General features: G+C 45.9%; 1 protein-coding gene across 1 annotated transcript; it reads left to right on the top strand.

Annotated features, from left to right (window-relative positions):
* On the top strand, positions 1,346–4,458 carry LOC109835464. The gene is made up of 4 exons (XM_020403443.1): positions 1,346–1,526; positions 2,662–2,774; positions 3,359–3,865; positions 4,367–4,458. Exons 2-4 carry the CDS (start codon positions 2,669–2,671, stop codon positions 4,456–4,458), a joined length of 705 nt encoding a protein of 234 aa, XP_020259032.1. The 5' UTR covers positions 1,346–1,526; positions 2,662–2,668.

Raw genomic sequence — 15,145 nt, 5'->3', positions numbered from 1 at the left:
TCAAACTCCTGTGAACCGGATAGTGACGTTCATCATCATTCCTTAACACTGAGCTGTTCATAGAGATCTATAGGCAATTTTTGACGCCTACAGATACCCCCTCCAAAGCGTTCCGGACTCGTTTCTTTTATAGAAGAGGCTGGAATGCTTTGGATGTGATTGGTCTAGCCTTCAATCGGCGTAAAGGACCTGTAGTTAGCTTCAACTCTTGGCTCCTTCGATTTTTGGTCTATTCGATGCTTTGACGAATAACCGAAGTTCTTTCGGCGCTGCGTTTATCGCCTGGCCGTCATCGGAGTCTCGAGTCTACCACCAGTGAGTCGAGTTTGGCTTGTGTCATTGAGTTGACTTTGAACTACCTTCATCACGTTGTGTTGACTTAGGGTTTTAGATCACCGTATGTTGACTTTTTGCCGCAACACGTTGACTGGCGTTGACCTAGGGTTACACATTGACCGGCGTTGACCCTAGGGTTTCGAACATCGAATGTTGACTTTTTGTTGCAACGCGTTGACTGGCGTTGACCTAGGGTTACGCGTTGACCGATGTTGACCCTAGGGTTTCGAATGTCGAATATTGACTTTTTGTCGCAACGCGTTGACTGGCGTTGACCTAGGGTTACACGTTGACCGGTGTTGACCCTAGGGTTTCGAATCGATCAGTGTTGACTCTCATTGCAACGCGTTGACCGGCGTTGACCTAGGGCTACGCGTTGATCCGGCGTTGACCTTAGGGCTTCGAATCGATCAGCGTTGACTCTCATTGCAACGCGTTGACCGGCGTTGACCTAGGGCTACACGTTGATCCGGTGTTGACCTTAGGGTTTCGAATCGATCGTGAGGAGAACCAGTTTATACTCGTGTACTCTTGGGAGTTTCGGGAATTAGTTTAGCCTCGTGTACCCGTCGGAGGTTGACGGGTTATCCTTAAGAATATTATACATAATATTCTCCAGGAACTTCCCGTTCATTGTGAAAAATAGTTTAGACTCGTATTCTCATTGGAGTATACATACGAGTGTTGAATACGTCGAAAAATATTCGAAAAGAGGTTCGAAATGCATATGAATTATCTCCGGACCTCTCCACACGAGCGAGCCCACATTTCGCGGCCCACACGCGTATGAATCAACACATTAGGTTTGGGTTCGGTTCAGGGCAGATTTGGGTCCGGTTCATATGGGTTCGGTTCAACCAAGAAAACCCCCATTACAAAAAAACTGATTCCCCCTCTTCTCTTCCTTCTTTTCTTTCTTTCGGTCCCAGCAAGAATTCCGCCCCCCCTTTTTTTTCTCCTCGTTTTTTTTGTTTTGTTCGGTCCCCAGCAAGAGGAAACCACCTCCCCCCCTTTTTCGGTTTTGAGCTCTCCTCTTTCCTCAAGAGCTCTCCCTCATCAAGCCTCTAACCCATCTTCTTCAAGGTTTTCCTCTTCTCCAAGAGTTCCATCATCTTGACCTTGGCCGAAATTTTCATCTCCTCACAAGCTAGGGTTTGAGATTTTCTTCCTCTTCAAGCTTCAGAACTTGGGTAAGTCTCTTGCTTTGATTTTAGTTAGTTCCTCATGCTTTGGTTCAAAGATTGAAAACCCTAGTTCAATGATTTGGGGAGAAATCCAAAATTTGCATTGGGTTTGATGGGTTGGCCGAAATCTTTGGACTTTGTTGCATGCATTTGTGTAAAGAACTGAAGTTGTTGATTAGCACTCTTTGTTAGCCGAAATGTTCACTGTTCATAGCCAAAAACTACTGTTCATGGCCGAAAATGGAGGGGGCTTTTGTGTAAAAAGATGGACTAAACTTTGAGGGGGTTATGTGCAAATTTTAAGGCCGAAACTTGAGGGGGGTTATATGTAAAAGAGGGCTACAATTTGAGGGGTTATGTGCAAATTTTCGGCTGAAATTTGTAGGGGCTTTTATGCAAATATATGGCTGAAATTTTTGGGGGTGTATGTGTAAATATGAAACTGAAATTTGAAGGGATTTTATGCAAATATATGGCTGAAATTTGTAGGGGCTTTTATGCAAAATGGGACTGAAGTTTTGAGGCTTGGACTTTAGACACACTTGGCCACAACTTTGAAGGGTGTTTCATGCAAAAAGATCACAAATTATTGAGGGTTTATTTGCAAAATTGCCCATAAATGTTTGAGAGGGACTTATTTGCAAAAAGGGTAGAAAATCCAAGGCTGAAAACCAAGAAGTTTAGACCACAAAACTAAGAAAATCCAAGGCTGAAAACCAAGAAGTTTAGACCACAAAACTACGATCAAAGTTTTGTGAAAACCAAACCGAAATTTGTGGAGGGTTTTTTTTTTTTTTGGCAAAATTGGCTAGATTTTACAAAAGGGTTTATTTACAAGATTAACCAAAATTGTAGGGTACTGGGGGTGCTATGTGATTAGGTATGATGACCATGACCCAACTCGAGCGTATCCTTGACCCGAATTTAGCCTTGAACACGAAGGGTATTCTGGGTATTTCATCAAAATTTATCGCAAAAATGACAATTATTGTTTCGCATGCACGAAATTTGTAGGTTTAATTAGACTTCAATCATAAAATCTTGTTTATACATAGGATTTTAATTAAAGTTCTTAATTTCCCTTTTAAATTTCGCGTATTCATACTTTAGATTGTATCTGACTTGCTGCTTTTCATTGCAGGTTTCCGATGCCTCCACGCCGATCTCGACTTCCTAGGAGTCGATCCCATTCGCAGCCTAGCGAGGGAGAAGTTCCCGCAGCATCCTCCCCTCCAGCAGCTTCCTTTTTTGGGGGTGGGAATTTTTTTTATTTTTGTATCCCCGATTGATCCCTTCGCGGGTCATGAAGGAAGAACCGACACCCTCCTTCGCGGGGGTCGAGGTTTCGGACTTGGTGGTTCTGTTATACCCTCGTTTGGCCCCTTCGCGGGTCATTCGGGAAGGGCCAACACCCTTCTTCACGGGGGTCGAGGTTTCGGACTTGGTGGTTTTGTCATACCCTCATTTGGCCCCTTCGCGGGTCATTCGGGAAGGGCCGACACCCTCCTTCGCGGGGGTCGAGGTTTCGGACTTGGTGGTTTTTTCATACCCTCGTTTGGCCCCTTCGCGGGTCATTCGGGAAGGGTCGACACCCTCCTTCGTGAGGGTTGAGGTTTCAGACTTGCCTTGCTTGTCTAATTCAAGTCTTCTGGTATATTGGGGCGATTTTGTGTCGTCCTACACCTTATAGGTCGGTGTATGTTACCACGTTATTTACGTGATGATGCATACCGTTCTTCCAGTGTAGGACACTCAAAATCGTCTCTCCAATTATCCCGTGACTGATCTTATCTCGCTTTTTATGAGCTTTCTGACTCTATCCTTGTGTTTTGTTGCAGTCGAGTTCCCCGCGGGCAGCCTCCCTCCTCATGCTAATACTGGTTGTAGCCGGGAGGTCTTCTCTTCAGCTTCCATCAGGCAGGCCGTTAGTCCACTCCCTCAGTTTGACAGAGATGGCTCCGACGAATCCTGTCGTTTGATACAGGATGGAGGGCGTCATTGCTTACGCCAGCTGATTACGGACGCCTCCTTCACTGCAGATTCTACTTCCACTCAGACTTTAAAGAAGCCCGGTTTTCTGTTCGGTGATCACGCGGAGGATCCTGCTACGTTGACTCTTACCGATGAGCATTGGCTGAATCTTCATGAGGGAGCTCTCCTGTATATTCCCTCCATTCCTCGTCAATATTCTTTCACCCATTTGGAGGGACAGGCCGTGGAGCGACATATGTCTTGGCCTCTTACCTATGATGCTGAGCGAGTTCAGTGTGGATATACCTCTCATCATAAGATTCCTGGTTCTACTGGATATCATGATATCCGCGGTCTTCGACCAGGGATTATGGGTCTTGACACTGCACCCCCAGGCGAGGTATCAGCAGCTGCTCCTACTGTGAAGAATCGTCTGGCTCATCTTGGGAGAAGGTTACCTCCACCAGATTACAGATGCTATGGTTGGGCTTTCTCACAAGCCAAGGGATGGTGGACACGCATGACCAGTTACGTCTTGGGGCGCTGGGAGAAGGATTTGAAGAGCAGCGGATTGTATGCACCTATACGGGCCACCATGTACGGACTTCCGGTCAGCTACCGCTATTTCTTGGCGTTGTTGGAGACATACATGCCCGACAGTAACACGTTCATGACCAGCGGCGGAGAGTTAGGGTTGGCCTTACATGAGATGTATCAGGTTTCTGGTCTTCCAATGGGGGATTGTCCATATCAGGAGTACTTTCCCTCGAACCAGCAGTTGGGGTGGTTGAAGAAGGATACTCCCGACATGCATGATACTCTTTGGGACATCACTTGTCATTATTATACCTCCTTGATCAAGATTTCTCCTCCAGCGAAGAAGAAAAGGCAAATCAGCTTGAAGCAGTTTGCTGCTATCTGTTCCCTAATTTGGAGGGTGACTCTGGCGAGCCCCTTCGTGAGTTAGATGTCCTGACCCCTACCACCATTAATGAGTTGATGGAGAAGGCTGAGGCTCATTCTTACACCATTGCCCGTGCTGAGGGAGCTTTTCCTGCAGGAACCAAGTTTCGTTCGTTCCTCCACCGTGCACAGAAGTCCATCGAGCCCCAGACTCTGCTAGCAGGCTACATTGCCCTCTGGTTGAAGAAGTGTGTTGTTCCGTACCGGTCTTTAGACGCCTTACCTCTCGAGGTGCTCTTCCCCGCAGTTCAGCTAGCTTATGGGAGGGAGCTTTCACTGCTCCCAGCGATGGTTGCCGGCATCCATTGTGGGCTTAGGTATCTGGTCAGTGGTTTTACACGGGTGGGTTCTAAACCATCGACCGAGCTTACTTGTCCGAAGGTCGAGCTTCCTTATGCGTATCTGATGGCGTGACTCGTTCTTCACCATCCTGACTTGATGTCGGTGCCCAGCGTTGTTGATGTCCCCGTTCCTTTCGTGCAGCTGTTGGAGAGGAGCAGATGGCTCGGGAAGAAATTCGGCGATGCGCAACGAGAGTTTCAAGTTCGCAAGAGCTGGGAGTTCTTCAAGTGTTTTCCCCACTTTTCGGGTCGCTATGGTGATGTGCTGACTGATGAGGAGAAACCCAGAACTAATCGGACTGCTCTCGACGTTGGTTGTTTCCGCTGGTTAGTGAACATCCGTGTTGGGTATCTCGTTCTCCGGGTGAAGAATCATTGCCACATAGAGCCTTACCTTCCCTGCCGTTTTGCTCGTCAGTTCGGTTACGACCAACTATATGTTGGGAATCCGAGCCGTGGTTTGAAGGTTGAGGGGGGGCTTATTGATGGCGTACGGGCATGGCTATGGACTATGGTGGGCTGCACCGGAGCCCACTTTGCTCTTCCTTCATATAGGCGCAAGCCGATGATTACTTTCCTCAGTTGTAAGTGGTTCCTCTCCGCCAATGAATCCATAGGTGTGAGGAGTCTTTCAGAGTTAGAGTCTGAGCACTCGGTCCAGGTCGCTATGATGGCTGCTCGTAAAGCCGAGCTTGCTCAGAAACAGAAGAAGAAGTCTGCCAAACCTCCTCTCTCAAGCAAAGACGATGAAGAGCTCCTTCCTACTGACGATGATGACGAGACTTCTGAGGAGGAGTATGTGGATATAGATATTGACCAAGAAGAACTTGATGCAGGTTTGTCATACTCTTTGATCCTCTTTCTCAACTTCGATTGATATCAATGAAAGATCTGGTTTATTTAATGAAATAATCCTTATCATTTCAGGTAGGACAGCCGACGACCATGAGTCGCTCGCTTCCCGTCGTGCGAGATTCAGGCCTGGTGGCCAAGCTCCTACCCAGGTTGATACACGTGGCCAGTCCACGCACGAACGACCCGTTGGTTCTATGAGGGGTGATTTTCCGAAAAAGAAAAAGATCGCTCATAAACCACACGTTGGTCAGCGCTCCTATGAAGTGGATTTAGGAGGCTTCGCCGACAGGGAGGAAGGTAATACTTCGTCATTTTCATTGCTTTAAGATGACTTACCTTCTGGGATTCATAATCATGTTTTATGTTCCAGGGTTCTTTGAAGAGGGCGAACTCCCATTATCTCCCGTATTCACTGGTTCTGATAATATGGATAGCTTCATGGAGCAGATGTGCGACGCCCTTCGTGACGGTTCTCTGGGTATCGATCTAAACATTGATCTTGGACAGGTGAATAGTGTTGAGCCCACCGTTCCATATTCAGGTATAGCTACATCCGATGATACCCTCCTCAAACATGGGGAAAGAGAATCTTCTGTTCTTGCTGCAAGTATTTCTGAGCTTTCCCTTCTTCCTTATCTTCTTATACATATCTCCAACATTTTGGTTATCCTGCAGATGTCGCGATGGAAAAGCCAGCTGAGGATCAGATCTTTCATGATGTGGGCTTCGAGGAACAGAGGTGTGCCTCTGTACCAGGTTCCTCAGGACCCGACGCTGGATTATTAGCCGATATGTTGGCTGAGCATGCCACCAGAAGAACCGCGGGACCACCCATTGAGAGTGATTCATTCACAGGTATATATCTGATTCCCTTCATCTTGCCTGATCTTTTGTTTGACTAACGAAGGATTAATATTACAGCGCCAGTCATTGGGATTAACCCAATATCGATTCCCGGCATATCTAGCTTGCCTCGGAGTGACGGATTTGCAGGTACGCATACGATTTAGGGACATCGTACTCTTCTTTATTTATCTGACTTTTGACTAATATATGGGTGCAATCATAGGACCAGCCACCGGGACTGATACTCTTATGACTCCTGGCATTCCCCGGATACCTGAGGATGATGGACCTACAGGTATGCAGATGACCTTATCACCCCGATCCTCCTTATTTGTCTAAATTTTTATTTTGACTAATAAAGAAGTGCAACTATAGGACCAGCTGTTGTGCCTGATGCCACTACAGTTTCTGGGACTGATAGTTTGCCTGAGAGCGGTGTCTTTCCGCCACAGCCGAGAGGTATGATCGATTTGCCTACAGGGGTTGATATATCCTCCATGACTACTCCTGCAGTTACTTCGGAACCTGTCGGATCTCAGTCCGAGGGGACCTCCGTTGGCATTGGTATGCTCGGAATTTGCCTTTAAATTTTCTTATCGTATTCGATAATCTCTTAGCTTTCCACACTGTTTCTTGTAGGATCTCGATCATCTCTATATGAGCGTGTCCGCGCCCTCTTGGCTGATACCGATCCCGACAAAGACATTTTCCGTACGGACCTCGGCCTTTTTACCGTCTTTTATAACGGCATGATCGAGAAACTTCTTCATCGAGGATACGGTTTCGATCAGTTCAGGCGTTCTTTTTCTCGTCACATGCTGATGTTCAGAGAAGAAGGGTATCCAGAGTTGGCCGATTCCTTCACGGCCGTGAGGAAGTGGCTAGATTGAAGGAGGCCTTGAGGCACGCCGAGGAGTCCGTTACTCTTATTGCAGAAGACCTGGCTGGATTAGAGCGTTCTCGTGAACAGACGCTCGAGAAGCTGGGATCTACACAGGAGAGATTGATGAAGCTGAAGAATGAAGCCGCGGAGATCTTAAGCAGTTCCGAAGACTCTGTCCGAGCTAGTCTGCAGGCAGAACTTGAGCAGAGCTATGTAGACAGGCTTTCTAGTTTAGAGTCCCATGTTCTTAGCTGTCAGTTGCCTTCGGGCTAACGAGCTTTTTATTATATGCTTTTGACTTGATCTATTACTAGAGACTCTGCATTTGCTTCTTTCATGATATTTCTTTATTTACTTTGAACCCAGCAATGATAAGATTTACGGGATTTTTGGCAAACCCCCAGCCCTCAACGGGTTTGATATGCCTTTACCGATTACCGTTTGAACCGGGCTAGCATGCGGATTGTCTAGATCCGTTCCACATGTAACGTTGTGCTAAGAGAATTGCTTTTCTTAGACTTAATGTTATGACTTTGAATACATAGACTTTACTATTTCTTATAGGGAAAAGGTACCCCGCACCGCGTATTAGGCGATGACTTATCTCTTCTTAGGCTTCGGGATAAAATTCCCCGTGCTTAGACCATGGTGTCTTTTTCAATCGGCGAAAGACTAAACCGACAATGCGTGTTAGACATAGACTTTGGGATTTTTGGTAAACCCCCAGCCATTAACGGGTTTGATGTGCCTTTACCGACTACCGTTTGAATCGGGCTAGCATGTGAATTATTAAAAACCGTTTCACATGTAACGTTGTGCTAAGAGAATTGCTTCTCTTAGACTTAATGCTATGATTTTGAATACATAGACTTCGCCATTTCTTACGAGAATATGGCATCCGGCAACGCGTATTAGGCGTTGACTCATCCCTACTTAGGATTCAGGATGAAAGTCCCCAGAATTATACTCTGGTGTCTTTTTCAATCGGTGAAAGACTAAACCGGCAATGCGTATTAGACGTTGACTCATCCCTACTTAGGTTTCGGGATAAAATTCCCCGTGCGTGTGAGGCACGGATTATGGTGTTATTAATAACAACCTGCCACAATGTTGAATATGTGGTCTTTTGTCCTTTTTACGGTCAAGGACTAACCGGCAACGCGTGTTAGGCGTAGGCTCATCTCTATTTAGGAGTTGAGATAAAATTCCCCGTGCACAAAGTGCACGGATTGGAAGTTGGGAATTTTGTCTTTTCTCAGGGTAAAGACGGACTGGAAAATGGAAGAGGAAGAATTTTATATTCTATCTCCCGGCACTGAAGAGGAAGAATTTTATATTCTATCTCCAGTTGGAAAGGAAACTCAAGGTGGGATCTCCACCCCCAGAATCCGAAATGATGAAACTAAGAGTGGGATCTCCACTCCGAGAATCAGAAAGGTTCAAACGACCCTAACTTTTATAGGATTGGTCATTTTAATCAAAAGAATCCCTCATTCATTGAGGAGAAAGCCCAATTTCGACCCTAACTTTTATAGGTTTGGTGGAAAAAGAACAAAAGCAGATTTTTGTTTATCGAAAAGGAATGACTCGGTCTAACTATCTGTAGGTTTGACTAAGTGAGATTGGGAACAATCCTAACTTTTATAGGTTTGATTGCTCAATTTAAAGTGGACCTCTCGTTCATGGAAGGAATCGAGAGAGGAATTTGGCTTTGGCCCTAACTTTTATAGGTTTGACTTGAAAGCAAAGAAAGTGGAATACAGGTAGCAAAGAAAGTGCCAACTCGTATTATCACTCAAAGGAAGACTTTAATGCTAGGTGATTAGGACCTAACATGTTGAGTCTGAGAAATGCCAACGACGGGCAGATGGAAATATTGGTGGATTCACTGTCGTTTAATTTGATCAGCGGATGGTTTGGTGAGGAAAGATTAACCTATCAGAGGATTGGATCTCATCTCACAAAAATAACTCATAAGAGTTAGAGAATTTTGATAAAAATAAGAAGAAACATTCTGACATTCAGAGTTCGAACGTAGATTTCTTATTCATCAATTCTACAATGACTGGGTTATCCCTAAGAATACCCATGTGGTATTCTTCTGGGAACTTCCCGATACATTGGTTATCCTGAAGATACTAAGGATAGTATTTTTTCAGGAACTTGCCGTTTATCGGCATCATAAGCCGGTCACCGTCCTTGGTGACAAGGCGATATGCGCCACTCGAGTAGACTGTCTCCACTACGAATGGTCCCTCCCATTTGGGTTCAAATTTGCCCTTCTTCTTGGAATTAAGGATCATAGGCCGCCTCTCAGCTAGAACCAAATCCCCTTCTTTGAAACTCTGTTGTCGAACCTTTTTGTCGAAAGCTCGAGAGATTCTGGCTTGGTAGAATTCGATATGCTGTTGAGCTTCTAAACGCTTCCCATCTAGCCTTTCCAATTCTTCAAGGCGCTTCTGATGTTGCTCTTCAGTCGTCATCTGGATTGCAAGAGCGATCCGAAGAGACGGAATTTGGATTTCCAAAGGGAGAATGGCTTCACATCCGTACACCAATGAATATGGGGTTGCGCCGGTCGGTGTACGCACCGTGGTACGATAGGCCCATAGGGCCGCGCCGAGCTTGTCATCCCAATCCTGCTTGTTACTCTTCACGATTTTTGACAAGAGCTTTATGATAGTCTTGTTGAAGGCTTCAGCTAATCCATTTGCTGTGGGATTATAAGCCGTTGACGAGATATCCTGAATTTTAAACTTTTCGCAAAACCTTATGAAGGCGTTGCTGACAAATTAAGGACCGTTGTCATGTATGATTCGTCTTGGAACACCATACCTGTAGATGATATGGTGCTTGATGAATGCAATGACGTTACTCGTTTTAACTTCTCTGAGTGGAACTGCTTCAGCCCATTTTGGAGAAGTAATCGGTAATTGCCAGGATGAACCGGTCACCTTTGACTGATGGGGGATTTATAGGGCCAACAATGTCCATTCTCCAAGTCTCGAATGGCCATGACGTAACCGAAGGATGCAGATGCTCCGGAGGTTGGTGCATGTAATTCGCATGTACTTGACATGCATCACACTTTCGGGCATACGTGATTGCATCACTCATCATGGAAGGCCAAAAATACCACATTCTTCTGATGCGATCATAAAGCTTGGGGCCAGGTTGGTGTGCTCCACACTCTCCTTCATGTGCCTCCCTAAGGACTTCTTCAGCCTCTTTCGTCGATAAGCAATGCAATAGCAAACCATCGTACCCCCTGCGGTATAACGTTCGATTCTCCGTGTTATAGTAGAATCTCGGCGCTCTTCGTCGGATTGACTCTCTTTCTTTCATGTCTTCTGGTAGGATTCCATGTAAGACGTAATCGATGATGGGGAAACGCCAATCTCGGGGTTCAAACTCAATTTGGGTTGAGTGTGTTTCCTTAATCTCTTCTTCTTCGCTATCTTCATTGTAGATCGGCACTAAAAGTTGGTGAGTCCTCACTGTAACAAACTGTTCTGTTTCGGGAGGTTGTGCCAGAGATACGGCCAATGCTGCTAACGCGTCTACGTAGGTATTCTGTAGCCGTGGAATATGTTCGATAAAGAATCATTCAAATGATTCTGCCATCTCCACTGCCATCTTATGGTATGATATTAAATCTTGGCTTCGAACCTCGTACTCTCCCTGAACTTGTTTAACTATCAGTTGAGAATCGCCGAAGGCTTCGAGACACTCCACCCCCAGTTCTTTAGCAAAACTGAGTCCTATGAGTAATGCATTATATTCGGCTACATTATTTGAGCACGGTTCGGTCAACGCGAGGCATCACATGTTTTCCTGGGGAAACTAGGACTACTCCAACTCCGGAGGAGATTTTAGAACTTCCAGGAGCACTTGCAACATTAGTTGCTCGCGAAGCGCCGTCGAAGTATAAACGCCATACTTGTTGGTGTGAAGTCGCGTTGACTTCGTGGGTTTCATCAGGTAGGTCGTCATATATCTCGGCGGTATCCGTAGTTGGATTGTCTGCCAGGAGATCACAGATGGCCTGTCCTTTTACCGACTTCTGTTGCTTGAAATGCAAGTCGTATTGGGACAAGAGTAAGGCCCATTTTGCTAATCGCCAATTCATGAAAGCTGGTTGAGTCATGAATACTCGGACTGAGTCATGAATACTCGAACCGGATTAACTTTAGAGATGATATAAATGGTCTGTCCAACCAGGTAATGCCACATCTTCTGAATAGCAAACACCAAGGCGAGACATTCTCTTTCAATCATAGGATATCGAGATTCAGCGCCTACCATGGTTCAGCTTAAATAATAAACAGCCTGCTCATGACCGTTATCGTCATCTTGTGCAAGTAATGCACTTAATGAGTGGCTCGTCGCCTTAACATAAATCAAGAACGGTTTGCCCGATTTCGGTGCAACGAGTACAGGAGGCTTCGAGAGATATTCTTTAATACTCTCGAATGCCTTTTGACAAGCGTCATCCCATACAAAAGACACGCCCTTCTTTGCGAGCTTGGAGAATGGTTGGCATTTTCCTGAGAGGTTCGAAATGAACCGACGGATATAAGCCAATCGCCCCTGCAATCCTCTGAGCTCCCTGAGGTTTCTCGGAGGTTGTAATTCATTGATCGCCTTTACCTTATCAGGATCGATGTGAATACCTTTGGTGGTGACGACGAATCCCAGGAATTTACCACTAGACATTCCGAGGAAAGACTTGGTAGGATTCATCTTCAACTGATGGGCTCGCATTAAGTCGAACATGGTCTTTAAGTCTTTGATGTGATCCTTTTTATCACGACTTTTCACGACCAGATCATCTACGTAGCATTCAACAGTCTTTCGGAGATGATCCTGAAAGATCTTTGACATAGCTCGTTGATATGTAGCACCTGCGTTCTTTAAGCCGAAGGGCATAACTGTGTAACAGAAGACACCGAGGGGCGTTCTGAATGCGGTGTGCTTTTCATCATCCGGATGCATCTTTATCTGGTTATAACCAGAGAAACCATCCATGAAAGACATCCTCTCGAACCCACACGTATTGTCGATGATGACATCCGTGATGGGGAGGGGAAAATCATCTTTTGGGCAAGCAGTGTTGAGATCCCGAAAGTCGATACAAATCCTGACTTTCCCGTTCTTCTTAAGGACTGGGACAATATTGGCTAGCCATTCTGGATGTTGCTCCTCTCGAACGAAGCCCGAGTCAATAAGCTTCTTGACCTCGGATTCGATCGCCTCCATCATTTGCGGACGAAACCGTCTTTGTTGTTGTTTGACTGGTTTGGCATCCATCTTGATATTGAGACGATGTACTGCTACGTTCGGGTCGAGTCCTGGCATGTCTTCATAATTCCAGGCGAACACGTCAATGTACTCCTTGATAAGAGAGATTAACTCTTCTTTCTCATCGGGTAGAAGACTATCGCTAATGAATATCGGTTTAGGATTTTCCTCAGTTCCCATATTCACCTGGAGTACTTGATCTTCGGTAGGAGGCTCTCTTTGCTCGAACCTATCACCATACTGCATGTTTAGGTGGTGAACCCAAGGATCTTCCCATGTTGGCATCTGGTCGTCTTCCTCTATTGCGGTAGGATCGACCGTGACCATATTTGACATCAACCTTTTGAACGTCTCGCCAAGGCTAGTGTCGGAACCCCCAGCCGAAGAGTCGGAAGAGTACCCGTTTCTAGCCTTGTTAGCGATCTGATCAATGATTTGCCAGCAACATTCGTCGTCGGACGAGGAGACGTAGCCGAGACCTCTTTTATAGCGATAATAATCGTCGGGTTTTCCCTTCGGTACATAGGCCATTCGAGGTGGAACTCGTGGGCCTCGACCAAAGAAAAGACCTTCTCCGAGTGTGAAGTCATACCCATACTTTTCCATCATATCGCGCGCTTTTGCGTCATATCTGAATAGATGAGGAGCAGGTTTATCTTCGTCTTCTTCTTCCTCTAAGAAGTGATCGGGTGTCGGATCTTCTTTTCCTTTGCCGTAGACGACTTCTTTTCCACTCCATTTTCCCGCGGGGATGACAAGCGTCGCTCCGCATGGATCTTGTACCTGCTTTTTCGTCAGACAAAATGACTGAAGAGGCATATGTAGGTCAGGATTATCACAAAGCTCTTTAGTGACGTCATCCAGACACATCAAATACTCTAAATCATCGTTTATTGATAGTTCTTCGGCAAGTTGCCAGTTACAACTATTCTCCGATGATTCATCATCGTCAAGATTGATTACAATGGGTACAATGTCATTAAGAACAAAACCACCATCATAATCAAGCCCTGGTTCGGTATCAGCTTCATCTCCGCTGTCCGTTCCTTGGGCCGATGGTTCAGTATCGGATTCAGCGCCGTATAAAAGGGAATCGGTGAAGTAATTCTCCAATCCCTTAAACGGTAGGCCTCTTGTAATGCTTTCCTTGTATCCTTGGAAAGGCGCAACAGCTCGTATAGGGTTATCCTAGCCGGGATATTGGCTAACTGCGCCATGATGTCAAAATGGGGCGGAGAGCTTGCATTTCCCGGTTTGTCTCTCCCAATCGGGTGATTGAATCGAGACTGCCTCGGGTTTTGGGCTTCTTGACGTAAAGGCTCTTTCCCCTTCTTCCTTCTGCTGGACTTTCTCCGTAGCTACAGGCGTTGGGGGAGTTGCTGTAATTCCCAGTTCTGCCAATGTCTTGGAAGGAGCGGTTTTGGTGTCTAATTGCTCGGAAGCATCCGGGTACTTGTAGTGATACTCATTCCCACTTCGGGTTGCAAAGGCCTCCTGTTCATCTTCAGAAAGCGGGAAGGCAGGAATTTCTTCGTCATCTTCTCCTGGAATAGCAGAAGCTCCATAACAAGACTTACCTTTTCCTTTTGACTTTTTCTTGGAAGAGGTTCCAGTCCATTGTTCATCTCCAACCAAATCTGGATGAACCCAAAGAATCTCACCATTAGGGGCTGTGTGTGGCACAAGTCCTTTCTGGCGCTGCTTGTGAGGATCATCGTTCACCGTCTTCACTGCTGCATTTATTACTGGCTCATGCTGGAACCAGTTCAAGGGAACAGAACCGAAACTAATTGATACTGCATTTGCTCCCACTTTCTTCTCCTTCGGCTGTTTCATGGTGATGACCCCGACATCGATTAGAGCTTGGATCTTGTCCTAAAGGGCATAGCACGCCTTGGTAGGATGGTACACCGCTCTATGAAATGCGCAGTATTTTGGATCATTGATTCTCTTAGCATCTTCCTGATCCTGGACTGGAGGCAATTTGATCTTGTTATTATCAATGAGGTACTTGAAGATACCGGGAACTTCATCCTCTTTGAACGAATAGACTTTTGGGAACTTCGGCTCCGAGGCTTTTGGCTTCTGGGTCTGCTGTTGTCACCTTGATTGTTGAGGCACCTTTTGCTGCTGCTGTTGCGGTTGCGCTTGCACCTCGAACGTTTGATTCGCGTCTACGGCATTTGCATGTGCTTTTCCTTTACCCTTAGGGACAAAGTTTGGTTGCGGAGCATTATTTGCTATTTGACCCCTTTCCGCCTTCTTCCTTTTAAGGAATCGTTCAGCTCGTTCTCCTCGCACCTTTAAGTCCTTCCAGGTCTTTGGCGGTGCCATTCCCATAGCTTCGAGGATATCCAATGAAAGATTATTGTGACAAGTCTCGAGGATAAAATCTTCACTGACCGGATCCTTGCAGTTCATTGCTTTGTTTCGGAATCTCTTCACGAAATTTTCGACCGTCTCAC

The sequence above is a fragment of the Asparagus officinalis genome, chromosome 3, assembly GCF_001876935.1.
Source record: "Asparagus officinalis chromosome 3, Aspof.V1, whole genome shotgun sequence".
Taxonomy (NCBI): Eukaryota; Viridiplantae; Streptophyta; class Magnoliopsida; order Asparagales; family Asparagaceae; genus Asparagus; species Asparagus officinalis.
The sequence above is the reverse complement of the archived record's forward strand: the minus strand, read 5'-3'. Positions and strand labels throughout refer to the sequence as shown.

Coding starts and splice junctions, on each gene's coding strand:
- LOC109835464 (XM_020403443.1), top strand. CDS start 2,669: ATGCCTCCACGCCGATCTCGACTTCCTAGGAGTCGATCCCATTCGCAG. Junction 2,775..3,358: donor AGCAGCTTCCTTTTTTGGGG/GTGGGAATTTTT, acceptor GTTTTGTTGCAG/TCGAGTTCCCCGCGGGCAGC. Junction 3,866..4,366: donor TCTTCGACCAGGGATTATGG/GTCTTGACACTG, acceptor TTTCTCCTCCAG/CGAAGAAGAAAAGGCAAATC.